We start from the raw sequence: 20121 nt of genomic DNA on the forward strand, positions 1-20121 counted from the left end.
TTCCAAATTCTCCACATCACTCACTGCATTGCAAAGGGGATTTATGAGCAGGGCCACTGTGTGTGAATGTGCAGGTTGTGCACTGCTCAAAGGCACCCAGTTCAGAGATCAGTGGGGCTGAAATCCAGTCCCGCTCCACTCATTTCATTAACTCAGGCTGGCAGTGGCCCTGCCTCAGGATCCCCCTGGACCTTGGGTAGCAGATTCCCTGCGGCTTTGGCATTTTGTTCGTGGTCAATGACTGTTCAATTCACCTGTGGCTCAGCCCTCATGTCAGACCTACAGCCCAGGGGCTCGTGATGCCACAGGTCTTTTTGGACGTTGCACAGACCCCCAACCTCTGCATGCCCCTGACTCCAGCTTGCTGCTCTCCGTGGGTTTGTCATTGGACCCCTTCTCTGTCCATTCCCCCATTTGCATGAAATTCCTATGGAGGTGTCTCTGTATGAGGACTCTGTGTTTGGAGGTGGGCAGCCCGCTCTAGGGAGCTTCCAATCTCCACCTAATGGGCGAGGTCAAGGCCCAGTGCAGACGTCCCCTGATGGCAGAACTCTTGCTGTCCCTCCTAAACTCTCTGCCCCTCCCATCCCCCCGTGACATCCAGCCCTGCAGCAGAGACCCACAGGCCTTTCTCCCAGGGGCTCCCAGGGTGATGAAGGGCAGGGCTAAGGTTGGAGGAGATGGCTTCCCCTTATAGGGAACCCAAACTGGAACGGTAAGGGGGAGGGTCCAAGCTTGGGGGAACTTCGCCACCAGATGGGGCTGTGTTGGCTTCAGGAGCCCACACTTCAGAGGGGCCCTCACCCTCCAGACCCCCTGAGGCCAGCAGGGAAGGGGCAGGCCTCAGAGAGTGGGAAGTGGAGCAACATGCATTGTCACCCTCAGGCTTCCCCATCTTTCTGGTGACGCTGGTGGCCCTGGTGGATGTGGACAACTATGGCCCCATCATCCTGGCTGTGCATAGGACTCCAGAGAGCGTCATCTACCCTTCCATGTGAGTGGCTGTGTGCAATGGGGGCAGGAAGGTGGATCTCTGGGCATAGAGGCCCGAGTGCAGGCCGGGCCCAGGTCATGCTGGCCACAAGACACCTGGGTTCCAGTCTCCTCAAGGAATTGGCCTGGCAGTGGCCACAGCACTAGTCTAAGAGTCATGGAGGGTGAGAAAAGGCCTGGATCCACCACTCACTCACCAGGTGACCTTGCGCAGGCCCTGGCCCTTCTCTGAGCTTCGGTTTCCTCGTGCATGAATATGGGTATGGGTTGGAGCAGATGAGCCTCACCACATTCCTCAGCAGCACCTCGCTGTCTCCCCAGGCAGATGGGAAGACGGAGTCTCAGGGAGGGGACAGATCCACTCTTGGTCACACTGAGGGCTGGTGTGCTGTTCAAAGGCAGGGGATGAGTGTGGTTGAAGTCCAGTGCTTCTCCACTCACCCAATTCACCCAGGCTGGCAGTGGCCCTGCCTGTGGATCCCCTGAACCCAGCCTGGAAGCCAGGGTTCCCGAGCTCCAGGCTGGGAAGGAATCCTTCCCATTGGCTCACTGGTTTTGAAATTTTCAGCTCTTCACATTGTGACCCAGTGATTTCTGCCTCACTTTTGTACTATCTGTATTATTACTTACTTGATATTTTCCTGTAAACCATCTGACTGGTTAACTTAAATGTATTTTTAAAATTACATCAACACTGTAAATAGAAAACAAGCAGTATTTGCTGTAAACAGTGGATAATCCTGAAAACAAACATGACAACCACAGCCCAGGAAATGCCGCCCCTGCTGGCTGCACACTGAGCCCTCCCGCCCTTGCCCACAGGTGCTGGATCCGGGACTCCCTGGTCAGCTACATCACCAACCTGGGCCTCTTCAGCCTGGTGTTTCTGTTCAACATGGCCATGCTAGGCACCATGGTGGTGCAGATCCTGCGACTGCGCCCCCACACCCAAAAGTGGTCGCATGTGCTGACGCTGCTGGGCCTCAGCCTGGTCCTTGGCCTACCCTGGGCCTTGATCTTCTTCTCCTTTGCTTCTGGAACCTTCCAGCTTGTCGTCCTCTACCTTTTCAGCATCATCACCTCCTTCCAAGGTAAGGAGAAGACCCGTCCTTTGGCCCAGGCAGGGTGCCTACACATGGAGCACAGGGCAGGGAAGAGATGACCCAGGGAACATGAAGGCTTTCCTTCTCTGGGCCTCAGTCATCCCATTCATGAAGTGGGGACATCCAGGCCACAGTCAACAAGTCTTTATTGAGCACCTACTATGTGCAGGCCCTGTGCTAAGCCACAGGGCTATGGCTGAGCTGGTTGGGTGTGGACCCTGTTCTCATAGAGCTCAGCTCTAGTGGGGAAGACTGAGCGTCAGCGGACAAGCATGTAGCCATCAAAGGTGGTCCCAGATAGTAGGGATGTCGTCGTGAGGACATGCTGCACAGAGCCTGGACTGGGGTGGGGGACCCCCTAAGAAGGGTGGCCAGGGAGGCCTCTCTGGATAGGAGATGTGTGAAGACAAGAGAAGGATCTCGCCATGGAGAGATGGGGGGCCTCCCTACTCCAGGTGTGGCCCACGACCAGCAGCAGCAGCATTGTTGGGAGCTTGTTGGAAATGCGGCCTCTGGGCCATCCAGACCCTGCTGCATCAGAATCTGCATTTTCATAAATGCCTATGGGGTCATGTGCACATGACAGACTCAGGAGCCCTGGTCTAGGGGAAGGAAGCTCCAGGCAGAGGGAGAGGCAAGAGCAAAGATCCTGAAGTTGGAACCAGTTGTGTGTAGGGACAGTGAGGGAGAGCGTGGCCAGAGGGCAGCAGGTCAGGGACGGAGGGGTGGGATCCCGGGGGGGGGGGTTGTGAGGGCCCTGGCTTGATGCCAACAGGGTCCCTTCCTGTTCTTATATCTATGTGTGTACATTCAGGTGCACACACAGGCATGTACACCCCTCTGTTCCTGGCCGTGCAGAATGGGAGGGGGTTTATGGCCAGGCCCAGGGGCTCACATGGGGTACAAGGCCAGCCTCCCATACAGGGTCACCCTAGAATGGGAGCTGGGAGTTGGTGGTGGGGAGATGTTACCAAAATTTTGGTTATTTAACATTCAAGCCTTCTTTCCTGCCTGTGAGATGAGGGGACTCAGGATTGTAAGTGAGGCGCGTACATTCACACAGACATTCACTGAGCTGTGAATACATCATAGTGCGGTTAATTTGGGGGGTGCAAAATCACACAGTGCTTAAGTGGGTGGGCTCCAGAGCCTGTTCACCACGATTTGAGCCCCGGCTCAGCCACATCCCCTTAGCTGGGCCTCCTGGGCCTCAGTTTGTTTAAAAAAGAGAATAGTGATGAATAGGACAGGCCTGCAGGAAGCTTGTGACAGTGAGAGGCCACACGGGGACTTAGCGTGGTGCCTGGCTCATAGGAGGTGCTCGCTGGGTCCCATGGGTGTCCGACAGCACGTGCTGGGCAAACACTGGTGGGGAGGTGGGGCAGACCCGAGTCACAGTGGCTGGGGAGGGAGGAGGACGGGTGGGGCAGGGCTCCCCCACCTGCTGACCCTGTGCTCTCGCTGCCCACAGGCTTCCTCATCTTCCTCTGGTACTGGTCCATGCGGCTACAGGCCCGGGGTGGCCCCTCCCCTCTGAAGAGCAACTCAGACAGCGCCAGGCTCCCCATCAGCACGGGCAGCACCTCATCCAGCCGCATCTAGGCCTCCAGCCCACCTGCCCGTGTGAGGAAGCACAGATGCGGCCTCACTGCACACTGAGTGTGGCCCCTGAGCCAGGCCCAGCCCCAGGCCAGTCAGCCAGACACTTGGGAAGGCCCAACGACCATGGAGAGATGGGCTGTTGCTGTGGTGGATGGACTGGGCTTTTGAATTGGCCTTGGGGACTACTCGGCTCTCACTCAGCTCCCACAGGGCTCAGAAGCGCACCGCCATGCTGGCTAGGGGACTGTCCTCACATCTGTCCTAACCCGGGTGGAGGCCTGGTCTCTCCTTACAACCCCTGGGTCCAGCCCTTGTTGCTGGGGGGCCAGGCCTTGGATCTTGAGGGTCTGACACATCCTTAATCCTGTGCCCCTGCCTAGGACAGAAACGGCTCCAGTTGCTCTGTCTCTCGTGGTCACCCTGAGGGTGCTCTGCATCCTCTGTCATTTTAACCTCAGGTGGCACCCAGGGCGAATGGGGCCCAGGACAGAACTTCAGGGCCAGAGCCCTGGCGGAGGAGAGGCCCTTTGCCAGGAGCACAGCAGCAGCTCGCCTACCTCTGAGCCTAGGCCCCCTCCCGCCCTTAGACTCCCAGTCCTCCATCTTCCCTGGGGTCTCCTCCTCTCCTAGGGCCTCCTTGCTCCTTCATTCACAGCTTGGGGTCCCCGATTCCAATGCTATGTTTCGGGGAGTGGTTTCTAGGCGCTGCCTGGTGTCTGCTGTAAATGTTTGTCTACTGCACAAGCCTTGGCCTGCCCCTGACCCAGGCTCAGTACCAATGCCTGGGCTGGGCTAGGTCCCTCTGTCCATCTGGGCCTTTGTATGAGCTGCATTGCCCTTGCTCACCCTGACCAAGCACATGCCTGAGAGGGGCCCTCAGCCTCTTCTGAAGCCCTCTTGTGGCAAGAACTGTGGACCATGCCAGTCCCATCTGGTTTCCATCCCAGCACTCCAAGGACTGAGACTGACCTCCTCTGGTGACACTGGCCTAGAGCCTGACACTCCTAAGGGATCCTCTCCAAGTCCCTGCAAATAGCTCCAGGCACCCTCAGTCACCCATCATGGTTAATTCTGTCCAGCAAACACACACGGGTTGATCGCTGGCCTGTGCTACGTGTAGGGACACAGATGACCGACCTGGAACTCCCCCTGCCAACCCTCAGTCTGGTATGTGAGGCATGCATGAAGCAAGAGCTCCTGGAGCTACAGGCACGGGGACAGGGAGCCATCATTCCTGGCTGGGAATCCTGGAAGACTTCCTGCAGGAGTCAGCGTTTAATCTTGACCTTAAAGATGGGAAGGATGTTCTTTTTACGTACCAATTCTTTTGTCTTTTGATATTGAAAAGAAGTACGTGTTCATTGTAGAGAATTTGGAAACTGTAGAGAGAATTGAGAAAAATAAAAATCAGCTGTTGTTATCACCTGGCAAACTGGCGTAAGCATTTTGGGTCATTTCCTTCTGAGCTTTATACCAAGTTTCTATTAAAAGAGTCATTGATGCAAATGCCTTGAGGCCAATCAGGAAACATGAAAGAGAGAAGAGGGCTGTGTGTGAAAAAAAAAAATAAAAAAAAATAAAAAATCGACTGCTGAAAACCAGGGCAAAGGGGAAGATAAATGTCAACTTGGTGTCTGTGCTGGGGAGGCAATGGAGAGTGGTGGGGTCTGTAGTGAACTGGAGACTCCCAACCCTGTGCTGAGGGGGTGGCTGCTCATCAGCTCCAGCTGGTCACTGCATTGCAGGGATGAGGGCCCATGTAGCCAGATCACCTGCCTTTTATGAGAAATGGGAAATCCAGATTGTGGTTTGAAATCCCCTGATTTTGGCGAATCCAAAACATTATCTGGCCAAAGAGATTACAGTCAAAAGCTGCCTGGTCCTGGGATTTGTGCAATCAGTTTACTGACCACTCTGCAGCAGGTGGGCTGCAAGAATGAAATCACCGGACTTCTCTCCCATCCCTGCCTTTAACCTTGTTCCACCAAATCAATCTCTCCTCCCCCTCCTAAGGCCCAGGTTAGGCAGATCACACAGGTTCCCATCTTCCCTGTGGTGAGGGCAGTCGCAATGAATTATTGTCACCATGTTCAGTGCAGCCAAAGTCCTCCCCAAGGCCCACAGCCCACTCTCTTCCTTCTGCAGGCTCCACCCTCCTCCCCTGGCCACTCTGGGGGTACGTCCAGCAGGGAAGAGGCTCAGGGTCTTGGATTGGACAGGGTGGGTGTGAGGCAGCCGGGCCTAGACTGGCAGTGTCCTCTGAGGGGCATGAATGTGGGATTTTGGGACCTGCAGGCACCAAGAATCCCTGTGCCCTGTGGCTCTCCCAACCCTCCCTCCACTCGCTCCACTGACCTCTGTCTCCACCTTTCTGCAGGTGGTCGGGGGGCTCCTCTTATGCCCCCAGTTCCAAAGGACAGAGGCCAAACCTTCCCAAGCCTCCCCTACCCCAGTGTCTGGATTGGGCAGCACAGGGGGATCAGAGCCAGCTTCCTCCTTACAGGCCTCTAGGTCTCCATGAGGGTGTCTCTCAGAGCCCCATGGCTGGGCTAGGTCCTGGGGCAGGGGTTGAGGCAACTCCCCCCATCCTCCAGAAAGGAGGGAAAGGACCCAGCCCCCTTCTTCTGCAATTCTCCCGCTTCTCATAGGCCCTGGACGGGGCACCAACAGCTCCGTGCTGATCCTTTCACCCTGATGGTTCTTATCATGCACTTTCCTGGCCTGTGGGGCTTTGGACAGCGGGACTGCCCTTTCTGCCAGCACGTGGCCAGGCCTGCGTCTGGAAACGTCCCTTTAACTTGGGAAATGGATTGGAATAGCCGAGGGCTGAATGCTGGCTGGGTCTGGCTGGAGGACTTGAGGCCCCGCCCACTGGAGCCATTGGGAGAAGCTGGGGCAGGAGGTGGCAGGAAGGGACACTATTGTTTTGTTGGCCCTGGGATTGGGGGGGTCTCAGGGTTCTATGAGTGGCTCCAGGCTAGTCCCTGGTCCCCATGGGGCCTTTCAGGGAAGGGGCCATAGGAAAAGGTGGCCCTCCTTCCAGCCCTGCCTGACCTTCCCCTGCCCTCCCCCCAGGTGCCCTGAGCCTGCATTCCCAAGTGGGCTGGGTGCTCAGAGTTCCACTCTGCTCAGCCCCAGGCCCTTCTTCATGCGCTGGTACCTGCGAGCCTCTCTGAGGTCCCAGGCGCCAGGATGGCCCAGCACATCCAAGTCCACTGCCCCACCTCACCCTCACCTGCAGCTGGAAGGGAGGTCCGCAGGTCTTCCCGGAGAAGGCTGGCTGGGTGTGGAGCAGTGGCAGGCCCAGTCATTTATCTGCCTTTGCAGCCCTCCCTGCAGGGGAATGTTTTGGGGCTCAGGAAGCCCTGGACTCTGACCTGCTGCTCCATGCTGAATTCCCACCTGCTCCCACCCCGTGAGTGATCCTGACATCCCCTCCCTACCCCTTCCCAGACCCAAAGGGCTCAGCAGGAGACACTGAGAGGGAGGAAGGGGAAATGGAGGCCAGTGGGGGCTGAGTGGCTCCCCAGTTCGATCCCAAGGCTAAGTAGGGCTAGTGCCAGCCCCGTGGGCCAGAGGGGGATGCCAGCAACCACACACCTTGGCGGGCTGCCCTTCACCTTCCAATCTCCAAGTGGCCATGACCTCATCCACAGTGCATCTGTGGGGCCTCCAGAGTTGAAGCCCGAGTGACTGGAGCCCCAATTCCTTTAGGCTGAAGCCCAGGCGTGTTTGCCACCCGCCCCCACACCCGATCAGTGACCAGCTGGGGTGTGAGGACAACAATTTCACAGCTCTGATGATCAGAGGCGATGTCATGGCCACATCCACTGGCTGAGTGGCTCTGCCTGCGTTATCCGTGAGTTCATCACACACCTCCAAAGGCTCAGGGTGACAGACAGTGCATGCAAGCTCACCCAGCCAGGAAGTAGCCAGGATGGATGTCAGCCCAGACCTGACCAGCCCCTGGGGCTGCACTCCTGTCTTCCCGCTCCCCTGCCTGTGGGACCGTCCTGTTATCCAGGCTGGTGGGGGAGGCTCAGGCCACAGGGTCAGCTCCTGCTCTCCTCCCACGCCTTCCAGCCTGGTTCAAGCCACAGGCTCCATCCGGGTCTTTGTCTTCATGCCCAGAGCCAGGCTCTGTGTCCAGCTTCTTGCAGGTCTCATCAAACCCTGACACAGACTTAGGAGGCAGCCCCATTGCCATCTTCACTTTACAGAGGAGGAAACTGAGGCTCAGAGAGGCTCCCAGCTTGTGAGAGGAGGGGTCTGAGTACGTGCGTCTGACTCCAAAGCCTGTGCTCATCACAGTTCCCAGGGATCTGCTCTGAGCCAGGCCTCTGTGGCCACCCAGCCTCTAGCCCCATAGATCCACCCCAGTGGGGCCCTGGGGCACATACGTGGGTGGGCTCAGCAGCTCCCTCTGCAGGTGGAACCAGGGTGCGGTGCGACTGGGAGCACTACCCAGTTCCCCACGATCACCTTTCACAACCCAACCGATGGGGCCATTGAGCAGGAAGGGTGAGAAAGAGGAGACAGGAAGCCAGAGCGGTGGGGCTGCAGGGTGGGGGCAGGCCAGCTCGGCAGAGCCTGGGGCCAGACGGCCAGACAGCTGCAGGGCTCTGGAGGTGTGGGCAAGGCTGACCAACGATGGTGACGCCCAGGGGCCTGGGGTCCCTGCTCCTGCTTCTCCTGCTGCTGACCTCAGGTGAGTGGCTGGCTCCTCATCCCCTCCTGCCATGCTGGGCCAACGCTGTCCTGCTGAGGGAGGGATCCAGGGACAGACACAGGGACTAGAGAGGGTGAGGAGTTGGGATGTCTGAGACGTGTCCTCCGAGACCCCCCGTGGCCACCTCAGCACCTCCTCTAGCCCTGTCCCTTTGAGTCAGTCCTGTCCTTCCACTAAACTTTGCTCAGGACTGGTCTGAGGTTCCCTTTGTTGCTCCAAAGTGCCCTGGAGATAGGGGAGGTCGGAGGGTGCTCCCTGACTCCCCGACCTGGGCTGTGTCTCCCTGACGGGCCTGGCTCTGGGACAAGGGTCGGCCCTGGGCAGGCAATTCTCCAACTGGCTTGTGGGATCCTGGGGACAGTATTCAGACACTCTAGAAGCTGAGGCCAGGAAAGTCTGTCACCTCGTTCTTCTGGCCCTCTCCTCCTGTACATGTCACCCTACACTGGCTCCCTCTCCCAGTCTCAGCCACGACCCCTTGGTCCTCAGTAGCCTGAGCCAGGATCCACACTCCTCCCCGTCACTCTCCTGTCTCACACACAAACACGTGGTGCGTCTCCAGAGGCGGTGGAAGTGCCCAGGCCTTGCCTTTACTGGCCTCTCTCTCAGGAAAGCTGTTCCCCCTACCCCTTGCCCACCTAGCTGGTTCCATTTACCCTTCTTGGCCTCTGTGGTGTCTTAGCAACCCTCTCAGACAGAAGGAGGTGCTTCCCCGTTAGTGCTCCCTCCTCAGTACTCCTGTCTCGGGGCCTTGTGGGCCGCTCTCGTTTTGCTCCCGACTCAGTGAGGGGCCTGCCTGTCCATCTCCCTGTGTGTCCAGCGTGTGGTCGCATGACTTTGGCCACACAGATCAACTGCTTTGGGCTTCGAAGAACCGTCTTCTCTTCAATCATTGGGAGATTCAGTGGAGTGAATCAGTCCCTGGCTCAAAAAAGGGTGGGAGATGGTAGCACTGTCCTCCTAGTGGTCCCGGGAGGTCCTGGTACAGAACAGGCCACCGGGCAGCCCTTGATGGATGGATGAACAGAGCCACCGATGGCAGCTGTGACCAGGGCTCGTGGGTGTCCTCAGGCCCCAGTTGTCATCGCTGGTTGGGTCTTCAAGGCTCCTCCAGGTGATGCTGTCTCCCCCATGGTGATGTGGGTGCTCTGATTGGGGCAGAACAGCAGCCATTTGATCGAGCGAGGAGCTTTGAGAGGTCTACACACAGGAAGGTGTACATACTTCCTGTGTGGACAGTGATGTGTTAGTCTCCATTCATCCATTTGCCCATTCATTCATTCATTCATTCAGGAAGCAGCGATGGTGCCCTCTGCTCCTGCTGGTACCACGTGGCCCCTGCCCTCAAAAGGCTGACAGTCTGCAGCAGTGACACAGTGTGGTGGGGACTCACATGTGAGACCCAGCTGTTAGGACTGAGCAGGGTGGATGCAATGGAGGGGCTGGCATGAAGGGACACATGACAAAGGTGCGGGCAGAGCACGGGGAGCAAGGAGGGTGGTCGCTGGGCAGGCTGACACCTAAGGCGGCCTTCAGCACCGTGAGGTCTAAAGGGCCCAGGAGGGAGTGGCTCCCTGGGCTTCTGGAGCCAGACTGTGGCTGCAGGAGGGAAATGGCGGTGGTTTGCTCGTGGTGAGCCAGCAAGGGCTGAAGGAGCCATGCAGGGTGGGGGTGAATGTCCACCCTGCCCTCCTCCAGCCCACACCCCATTTGCTGACCCCCAAATGAGGCAGTCCATGGAGGCCAAGCTCTGGAGCACAGAAGGTCCGGCGAGTAGGCGAGCGTTATCCCACCCACAGGCCTAACACAGCGTCTCCTTGTCTACATGAAATGCTTGCAGTGTCTTCAAAGAATAAACACAGAAAAGATATTTAATGATCCTGTCTGTGTAGGGTGCTTGCCAAGAGCTTCACTTACATGCCTGAACTGAAATTCATGGCAATCCAGGAGGGAGTCTCTGATGTCACCCACCAGGGGGCTGCCTGCAGCTGCGCTCATTCATGACAGCAGGGCTGGGATGGCAGAGGATGGCAGAGGATGGCACCTGTCCTCAAGCTGACGATGTTCTCTCCCATCCTCTTCCTTCCCCTCCCATTCCCTCCTCCCCTCTCCTCTCTTCTTCCCTCTCCCTGTTTCTGTCTTCCTCCTCCTCTCCCTCTTCTCCCCTTTATTTAAAAAGCAAACATGGATCATATTACATGCATGCCCAGCTATCATTTTCATTTCCTATTAAACAATGCATCATAAATATCTTTGTAAACAGAAATTTACAGTTCCTTTATAAGCTATCTAAAACAAATGATCACATAGAGTCCATTATTACAAAATCCACTCTAAAATGTTATTTTTTTACTCTGCTGTTACTCTTTATTCAGCCATTATTTTGTCACGTATTTGTTTGTCTTAATGATTAAAATGAACAGTTTTTTTTTAAATGTGACAGTAATACTGGACATGATTTTTTAAAAATCAAAAAGCAGAGAGGGAAATAAAAAATGGAAAGCAAGTGAGCTCCTGCTTGCCTCACCCCCCAGCACCACCCATTGCAGACGGAGCTCTCCTAACAGTCCCTGGGGGGCAATCCGAAAAGTGACGACACAGAGCCAAGACCCACTTCCCGTCCTCAACGGGAGAAGGATACAACAAAGCATTTCAGAGTAAAAGACATATAAGTGGCCACAAATATACAGGTAGATGCTCAAACTCCTTAAATGAAAATAAGATTCAGTGTCATCTCTCAGACTGGCAAAAATTCAAAAGTTTAGTAAACTATAGAATAATAGGCATGTGGGCATGTGGATAAATGGTCACTCTTACCCACTTTGAGTGAGAGTATAAATAGGTACACCATTTTCTGGAGGGAAATTCAATAATACCCGGCAGTTTTTTAAAGCACATACAGAAAGTCCTATAATAGGACTTTTGTTGTTGGTTTTTTTTTTTTTTTTTGAGACAGAGTCTCTCTTTGTCGTCCAAGCTGGAGTGCAGTGGTGCGATCTCGGCTCACTGCAACCTCCACCTCCCAGGTTGAGGCAATTCTTCTGCCCCAGCCTTCTGAATAGCTGAGATTAGAGGCGCCCCCACCACGTCCAGCTAATTTTTGTATGGTTAGTAGGGCTTCCCCATGTTGGCCAGGCTGGCTGGTCTCAAACTCCTGACCTCATGATTTGCCCGCCTCCGCCTCCCAAAGTGCTGGGATTACAGGCGTGAGTCACCGCAGCCAGCCTTCCTGGCAGTGTTTTAAAGCACATACAGTTAGGTACAGAAAGTCCTATGATAGGAATGTTTTCTATGAGTTCTCAACACAAGCTGAAAGATGCACACTCAAGAATTTTTATGGCAGATTGTGAAAAACAATGTCCACCAAGAGGGGACCGGTTAAAAAAAGTGTTACAATGCCCATGTAATGGAGTAGTTTGCAACTATATAAAGAATGAGGTGGAAAGTTCTTCAAGATATATTGCTAGTCCAAGCATGGTGGCTCATACCTATAAATTCCAGCACTTTAGGAGGCCAGGATGAGCGGATCGCTTGAGCCTAGGGGTTTGAGATCAGCCTGGGCAACACAGCAAAACTCTGTCTCTACAAAAAATAAAAATAAACAACATTAAAAAATGAAAAACTAGCCAGGCATGGTGGCATGTGCCTGTAGTCCCAGGTACTTGGGAGGCTGAGGTTGGAGGATCAATTGAGCCTGGGAGGTCTAGACTGCAGTGAGCTATGATCATGCTATTGCACTCCAGCCTGGATGACAGAGCAAGACTCTGTTTCAAAAGAAAAAAAGAGATTTATTGTTAAGTGACCTTATTTGTGTAAATTTTAAAAATGATGTATTGGCAGGGCGTGGTGGCTCACACCTGTAATCCCAGCACTTTGGGCAGCCAAGGCAGGAGGATCACTTAAGGCTGGGAGTTTGAGACCAGCCTGGGCAACATAGTGAACATAGTGAGAACCCTCTCTAATCAATTAAAACATTTTTAGTTAAAAAAAGATGTACTTATAAATACTTGCATATGCATACCTTCTGCAAAATTTCTAGAAGGCTGTGCAATAAACCATTAAAGGTGGTAAACTCTTTGAACACCTACAATGAGCTATGTCCTTTATCTCCAATCCTTCCCAAAACTGGCAAGGAACGTATTATTAGCTCCATTTTGCTGGCAAAAGATTGAGCCTCAGAGAGTTTAAGTTGCCTCAGGACATACAGCTAGTAGATGACCCAAACCTTCCACTTCCTGCCCTGTGTTAGGTGAAAGGGAACTGAACTAAAATTCACAAAAGCTGGTCTTTAGTCCTGGAGCAGCCTCCAACTACCTAGTAACCTGTCTCAAGTCATTTTGCTCCAGGGACCTTGGTTTGGTGTATTTTCTACCTGTCCCAGGAAGTAGCTGTGAGGGTTGTAGTGTGAATGTGGGAGAATGAGGCAAACCAAGACAAGATACATCCAAGAGTTTGACCAGGAGGCCACAGTCACAAGGGCTTTGGAAGATCTGATGTGGAATAACTGAAAAGCCAGGCAGACTCCGTGGAGGAAGGGGTAAAGGAGTAATAGCACAAACATATTAAACCTTGTATTGACAAAGCCATGTGCCAAGCCTTTTGTACATGCTTTTTCCAAAGCATCCTACCAGCCCTGGGAGATGGGGTATTTGCTTTTACCTTGGAAACAGCCCCAGAGACGGTCTGCATCCTGCTCAAGTGCACCATTGGTGTGATGTATGGAGCTGGAATTCCAGCCCAACCACCAGACTCTGGAGCCTCAGCTCCTTTCCCCGCTCCTCGTCCTTGTTGCCCATCTTCGTCCAGCCCATTCAAACTCTCTGCATTCCTTCCTTAGGTCAGGAAAAGCCCACTGAACTGCCAAGAAACACCTGCCTGGGGAGCAACAACATAGACAAGTACGACATCCTCAACTTGAATGACAAGGCTTCGTGCTTCACCAAGTGCAGGCAGTGGGGCAGCGACTCCTGCAATGTGGAAAACTTGCAGAGGTGAGGTGGCCCCCTGAGCTGAAAGGGGAATTTGAAGCTGCTAGGAGGGGGCCTATCAGGAAGGGATGGGGCCATCTGACCCCATGGCCCCAGAAAATGTTGCTGCCGTCTGACCCTTCCACCTTGTTTGACACTGCAGTCCCCCTGACCCAACACCCCCATTCTGGCAGCTGGGGTCCCTACTGATCTAGGGGATTTCGAGATGAATCCACTCCTATCCTGGCCCTTGGGAGTCGTGGAAGGACAGACACAGACCCAAATAATGATGACTCCAGAGTGTATACAGAAGGGCAGACAAGGTGCCAGGTTAGCCTGGAGGAGGGAAGTTGGCCAAGGCTTCACAGAGGAGGAAACCTGGAAAGGGCTTTGAAGGGTGCATAGGAGTTTTCCAGTTGGATCTAAGCAATGGTGGGGATACAGGCAACAGAACTTGAGAGTAATGGGGAATAACTACAATGCTTTGAACTGTAACAATGTAAACTGCGTGGGGATGGAAGAGACAATGGGCACATGCGATGGGTGGGAGATAGGACTGGAAATGAAAGCAGAGACTAAGGTGTGAAGGGTTGTGTAAGCTATACCAATGGCAGGGGTGTGGCAGGGCAATGACATTTTAAGCACAGGTAGAGTATAGTCAGCTCTGCATTTTGGAAAGATTGCTCAGGCTTCAGGGACGGCTACAGGGGTGGTGATGCAGGAAGACATGACCAGGGCTCTGGGTGGGAGTGAGGGCCAAGCCAGCACCACCAGCAGCAATTGGCATTGTGTACTTGGAAAGGAGAGATGGAATGGGGAGATGATATGATGTAAACTCAATAAGACAAGAGACTGGTTAGATGTGGGGGTGAGGGAGATGAAGGGGTTTAAAACACAACATCTTTAGGAGACATCTCCAAAAATATCTCTGCCTCTCTTTCCTTCTCCCACTCCTAATCAAAGTTGCCCATAACTCTTCTGGGATACCTAGAAAAGCATGTGGCTTGTATTAGTACTTAATGAATATGTGTTAAAGGAATGAGTAAAATCCCTGTGCTCTCAGGCTTGGTGTTAGGACAGCCATCTCATTGGATCATGTTATTTCGGTGGCCTGAAAATGCTTCCATTCCCACCTGCAGCTGATCCAGTAGCTTCTTAGCACCCTAGAGCTGTTCAGAGGCTCCTCTTTGTGCTGCCAAGGTATATACCCAAAAGAATTTAAAACAAGTCTCCAAACAAAAGCTCATACATAGGACAGGCACGGCGGCTCACGCATGTAATCCTAGCACTTTGGGAGGCTGAGGGGAGCAGATCACTTGAGGTCAGGAGTTTGAGACCAGCCTGGCCAACATGGTGAAACCCTGTCTCTACTGAAAATACAACAAAATTAGCCAGGTATGGTGGCAGACGCCTGTAATCCCAGCTACTCGGGAGGCTGAGGTAAAAGAATTGCTTGAACCCAGGAGGTGAAGACTGCAGTGACCCGAGATCTCTCCACTGCATTCCAGCCTGGGCAACAGAGTGAGAGACTCCATCTCAAAAAAAAAAAAAAAGAAGAAGAAGAAGAAGAAAGAAGAAGAAGAGGAGGAGGAGGAAGAGGAGGAGGAGGAGGAAGAAGAAGAAGAAGAAGAAGAAGAAGAAGAAAAGAAGAAGCAGCAGCAGCAGCAGCAGCAGCAGCAGCAGCAGCAGCAGCAGCAGCAGCAGCAGCAGCTTGTACATAAATATTTGTAGCAGCACTTTTTCACAGTAGCCAAAAAAAAAAAAAAAAAAAAAAAGAGAGGAAAATACCCAAATGTCCCTCAATGGATGAAGGCATAATCAAAATGTGATCTCCCCATACAATGAAATAGTATTCATCCATAAAAAGAAATAAAATACATGGGCCAGGCATGGTGGCTCATGCCCAAAGTCATCCCAGTACTTTGGGAGGCTGAGGCAGGAAGATCACTTGAGGACAGGAGTTCAAGACCAGCCTGGGCAACAGAGTGAGACACCAACCCTACTAAAAATAATTTAAAAAAAGAAATAGGGCCAGGTGCAGTGGTTCACGCCTGTAATTCCAGCACTTTGGGGAGCCGAGGTGGGCGGATTGCTTGAGGTCAGGAGCTCGAGACCAGTCTGGCCAACATGGTGAAACCCCATGTTTCTCTACTAAAAATACAAAAAATTAGCTAGGTATGGTGGCTCATGCCTGTAATCCCAGCTACTTGGGAGGCTGATGCAGCAGAATCACTTGAACCCGGGAGGCGGAGTTTGCAGTGAGCTAAGATTGCGCCACTGCACTCCAGCCTAGGTGACACAGTGTGACTTCATCTCAAAAATAAAATGGAATACTGATACATGCTACAACACAGATGAACCCTGAAAACATTATGCTGAGTGAAACAAGTCAGAAACAAAAGGCTACATGTGGTATGATTCCATTTGCGTGAGCTATCTGGAATAGGCAAACTCAGAGACAGAAAGCAGATGAGTGATCGCAGAGGCCGGGGGAAGGGGGAAGGGAGAGCTTCATGGGTATGCGTTTCCTTTGGGGTGATAAAATGTTCTGGAACTAGATAGTGTGACGGTTGCACAACATTGTGACTTACTTAATGTCATTGAATTGGACACTTTAAAATGGTTAAAATCGTAAATTTTACGCTATGTGCACTTTACCACATGCACAAAAAAAGACAAACACATACAATACTCAGAGGGATGCCTGGTGGGAATCCTGCAGGAGCAGCCTGGATGGCCCCCAAGCCACTTTCCTTCCTCCTGCCCTGATCCCAGGGTTTTTACTTTGAGAGTTTGGGTCAGCCCTCTCACCCCAAGAGCCTGACGAGTGAGTAACTCAGCCTGCAGGATCTTACCCTCCCCACATTCCTGGCCCTTTGCAGATACTGGCTAAACTTCGAGGCCCATCTGGTGAAGGAAGGTTTGATGGAGAAGGTGAACATGCCTTTCTTGAAGGCTTTGGTCCAGAACCTCAGCACCAACACCGCAGAAGACCTCTACTTCTCTCTGAAGCCCTCTCAGGTGAGGAGTTCCCCAGCCCTCTTGGCTGGTTCAGACCCTATTTTTCTTGGACATATATTTCAAAACTCTCAGAAAGTTATATCCTGTGATTGGTGCTCATTAGGGCTTGTCTCTCCCCCACATCCCAGTTGGCAGAGCTGTGTCTGTAAAATGAGCTCTAAGTCTCCTCCAAGCCTAAAATTTCCTTGAGCTCTTCTACTGAGGGAACATATTTGAAATTAGGTAAAGGGTTCAATGGACAGACTCTGGGTTTACGCTGGTCTGGATTCAAATCCCAGCTCTGCTCTTGACCAGCCATTGCGATCATGGGCAAATTACTTTTCTGAGCTTTGGTTTCCCTGCCTGTAAAAAGATGAAGGTATTGCCCACTTTCAAGATTCCCATGGCCAGGTGCAGTGGTGCACACCTGCAATTTGAGGAGGCCGAGGTAGGAGGACGGCTTGAGGCCAAGAGTTCTAGACCATCCCAGGCAACACAGTGAGAGTCCATCTCTACAAAAACAAAATGAAACACAAAACAAACAAAAGATGAATGAGAGGAGCAAATGAGATAATGCACAGGGAATGCTTGGGATAGCGAGGGCTCAGAAGGTCTCCTGCCTTCCAGAAGAAATGGATGTGGTGGTGGAACTTCAGGCTGCAAGGTAAGTTGGTTAGCATTGAGGTACCTTTAGGTTTGTCTGGAGAAAGGGAAATGGAAGATAGATTCTTTCTCAACCCTTTATTATGTCACTCAAGCAGCTGAGCCCTCTGCATGGGTTATGCACTGGCCCCAGAAATCACCCACATGTCCTTTCGATGAGGGTCTGGACTGGGAAGGAGAAAGTTGGGGCCTTCAGCTCCAACCATAAACCCCCTGTGCCAGTATGCATGGGGTGCTTCTGAGGCAAGCCCTGGGTGGGTCAGGCTGTAGCCCTTAGTGGAACAGGGAGCTCAGAGAATGAATGAAACATGCTTTGCGGGTGGGCACAGTGGCTCACGCCTGTAATACTAGCATTTCGGGATGCTGAGGCGGACGGATCACCTGAGGTCAGGAGTTCGAAACCAGCCTGGCCAACATGCTGAAACCTTGTCTCTACTAAAAATACAAAATTAGCTGGGCATGGTGGTGCATGCCTGTGATCCCAGCAACTTGGAAGGCTGAGGCAGGAGAATCGCTTGAACCTGGGAGGCGGAGGTTGCACTGAGCTGAGATAGTGCCATTGCACCACTGCACTCCAGCCTGCGCAACAAGAATGAGACTCCATCTAAAAAAAAAAAAAAAAAAAAAAACATGCTTTGCAATGACCACTGAAATGTATTTCAATATTTTGACGATTATTTGCTTTTTAAAAAAGGTATTGTTGTTGGGCAGGCAGGATTTCACATTCAGAGTAAATGTGTGTGTCCTCCCTCTTTGCCCTTGTTCTCTCGCTTCCTGAACTTCCTTCCTGACAGTTTTATTCTTTCCGTTTATTCCTGAGTCAGAAGTCAGACACTATCACAATCAAGCCTTGTGTAAACACTGGGACCGTTAGGGCTCTAGCCAAAAGCACACGCCCTCCAGCCGTCCTCATACTTGCACATTCAGCTTGCCCAGGCGTCAGGTGCCCAAACAGGCACAAGCTTAGCTCTACTCTCTGTATTGGGAAAACCGAGGCTCCACAAGGGCTATAACTTGTTTAGGGACGCACAGCCTGTGACGAGCAGAGCTTGCACTGTGTCCCAGGCATCCTGCTTCTCAGAGCTGACAGTCCCAGGTGCTGCCCCCTACCCAGTGTGCCTGTTTCCCCTCCCAGCTGGGGGAGTGGCAGGACTCGTGTTGGGGGCTGGGTACCGATGGGAGCTGCTGTGTCTGTGGTTGTAGATTCCGAGGCAGGTGATGAAGGATGAGGACAAGCCTCCTGACAGAGTGCGACTTCCCAAGAGCTTTTTTCGATCCCTGCCAGGCAACAGGTCTGAGGTCCGCTTGGCCGTCACCATTCTGGACATCGGTTCAGGGACTCTCTTCAAGGTGAGGACTCAGGGAAGCTCCAAGGTTAAGTGCTAGGTCCTCTGGGGGCCCCATGCCAAGCTTGCCTTCACTGGAGTCTGCTGAGGGATCCGATGGGGACGGAGCAGGTAGTGAGCCTCTTAGTGTTTCCAATGCAGCCCGTGGTCATCCCAGACCCCTGTCGCTAGAGTCTATGGCCTTCAGACTCACACTGGTCACACGCTCTCAGATGTTTGACCCCCACACATCAGTGCCCTTTGGCTCGTCTGTGTATCCTGAGGGTGTTCATGTGCCCTGTGTGTCCTCATGCGTGCACAAACATGCGTGTCTTTTTCTATTCCTGTGCACGCACAATCCCATGTGCTCAACTGTGATCATATCCACACAAGCAAGTGTACCCATGCCCTTGCACATGTGTGTACCAGGTATGTGCACCCAGAGGTGTGCATCCACTCCTGTGCAGACACGGGTACCCCTGAGGGCTGGTGTGCTCCCCCCACCAGCCCCCTTTCTACCGAATACACACTCACGCTAAGACCCTCAGGGGCACGCTGTCCTCCCCGCTGACTTCCATTTCTTGGCTGATCTTAGCCCCGTGCTCCCTCTAGTTAAGAGGGCAGAGGAACTCTGGAGGCCAGCAATGGAGAGCTGTCACGTGCACAGCTTTGCGGCCAGGCAACCTGCTTGGCCCAGCCCAAGCAGGAGACCACTGGGAGCAGCAGGGAGGAGGCTGCCCGTGACTCCTTAGCTCCCTGGTCCCCTGTTCTCGAACTCTGCCCTCCAAGCAAAGGCCGTGGGTTCCTGGAGGCTCCTAGGAACCCCAGCCTGGGTAGGTTGGGATGGCCCCTTCTGCAGCCTAGCCTCCCCGATCTCCCCTTTCACAGGGCCCCCATCTCGGCCTGGGAGATGGCAGCAGCGTGTTGAATAATCACCTGGTGGGCTTGAGTGTGGGACAAATGCGTGTCACCAAGCTGGCTGAGCCTCTGGAGATTGTCTTCTCCCACCAGTGTCCACCCCCTGTGAGTCCCCTGCCCAGGCCTGGCAGTCACTGCAGGGCAGAGAGGCGGGTGGGCACACCTGGGCCTATGGGCCCTGCATGGGACACTACACATCTGTCCCCTACCCTTCCACAGTCACCCAGGAGGAGCCATTAGGACCATACACATAATTGGGTCCAAGGCCACACACCATAGAGGCACACATGAGGACTTGGCAAGCCCACATGCATACCCACAGCATTCCACATCCTCCACACCCATGCTCCCCTGACACGCACACATGCATGCAGACAGGCAAACCCTCCCGCCCACAGCCCCATACCACAGTCACGCCTGTCACACGCCGGCCCAGGGCTCATCAAATGATGCACTTAATTTTTCTGTGTGGCCCATGGGCGTGAACCTTGCCTTCTACCGAATGCACACTCACGCTAGGCCTCGGGGTAACACACTGTCCTCCCGCTTCCCCTGCCCTCCCCCAGCCTTCCCTTTTCCTCTCTCCTGACTTCCACTCTTCGTTTCAGAACATGACCCTCACCTGTGTATTCTGGGATGTGACTAAAGGTAGGGCCTGGAGGACCTTCTCTGGGGTAAGACAGGAAAGGAGGGTATGGGCTGCATTGTGGGGCGGGGCAGGTTCCACTGGTCGAGTCCCTCTCCTGTCTTCCTCTCCCTTCCCCTCCCCTCCTCTCCTCCCTTCCCCTCCCCTTCCCCACCCTTCCCTATATTCCCTTCCC

The 20121-nt window shown here is 53.4% G+C and overlaps 2 protein-coding genes across 16 annotated transcripts in view; both read left to right on the top strand.

Moving 5' to 3' along the window:
• The window catches only part of ADGRG1 (adhesion G protein-coupled receptor G1), a 43348-nt gene extending 38218 nt beyond the window's left edge, over nucleotides 1–5130 (top strand). For all 15 annotated transcript variants that reach the window (XM_017878871.1, XM_017878878.1, XM_017878876.1 and 12 more), the window contains exons 12-14: nucleotides 886–994; nucleotides 1816–2084; nucleotides 3568–5130. In XM_017878871.1, the coding sequence (XP_017734360.1) occupies nucleotides 886–994; nucleotides 1816–2084; nucleotides 3568–3698 (509 nt within the window). In that variant the 3' untranslated portion in view covers nucleotides 3699–5130. The remainder of the gene's footprint in view (nucleotides 1–885; nucleotides 995–1815; nucleotides 2085–3567) is intronic.
• A 3055-nt stretch (nucleotides 5131–8185) lies between these two features.
• Nucleotides 8186–20121, top strand: part of ADGRG3 (adhesion G protein-coupled receptor G3) — a 23586-nt gene continuing 11650 nt past the window's right edge. Inside the window, exons 1-6 of the mRNA XM_017878883.1 lie at nucleotides 8186–8406; nucleotides 13265–13418; nucleotides 16277–16415; nucleotides 18261–18407; nucleotides 19271–19405; nucleotides 19909–19948. Of these exons, the coding sequence (XP_017734372.1) occupies nucleotides 8349–8406; nucleotides 13265–13418; nucleotides 16277–16415; nucleotides 18261–18407; nucleotides 19271–19405; nucleotides 19909–19948 (673 nt within the window). The 5' untranslated portion in view covers nucleotides 8186–8348. The remainder of the gene's footprint in view (nucleotides 8407–13264; nucleotides 13419–16276; nucleotides 16416–18260; nucleotides 18408–19270; nucleotides 19406–19908; nucleotides 19949–20121) is intronic.

This window comes from Rhinopithecus bieti, unplaced genomic scaffold (genome assembly GCF_001698545.2).
Source record: "Rhinopithecus bieti isolate Rb0 unplaced genomic scaffold, ASM169854v2 scaffold_11161, whole genome shotgun sequence".
NCBI classification, from domain to species: Eukaryota; Metazoa; Chordata; class Mammalia; order Primates; family Cercopithecidae; genus Rhinopithecus; species Rhinopithecus bieti.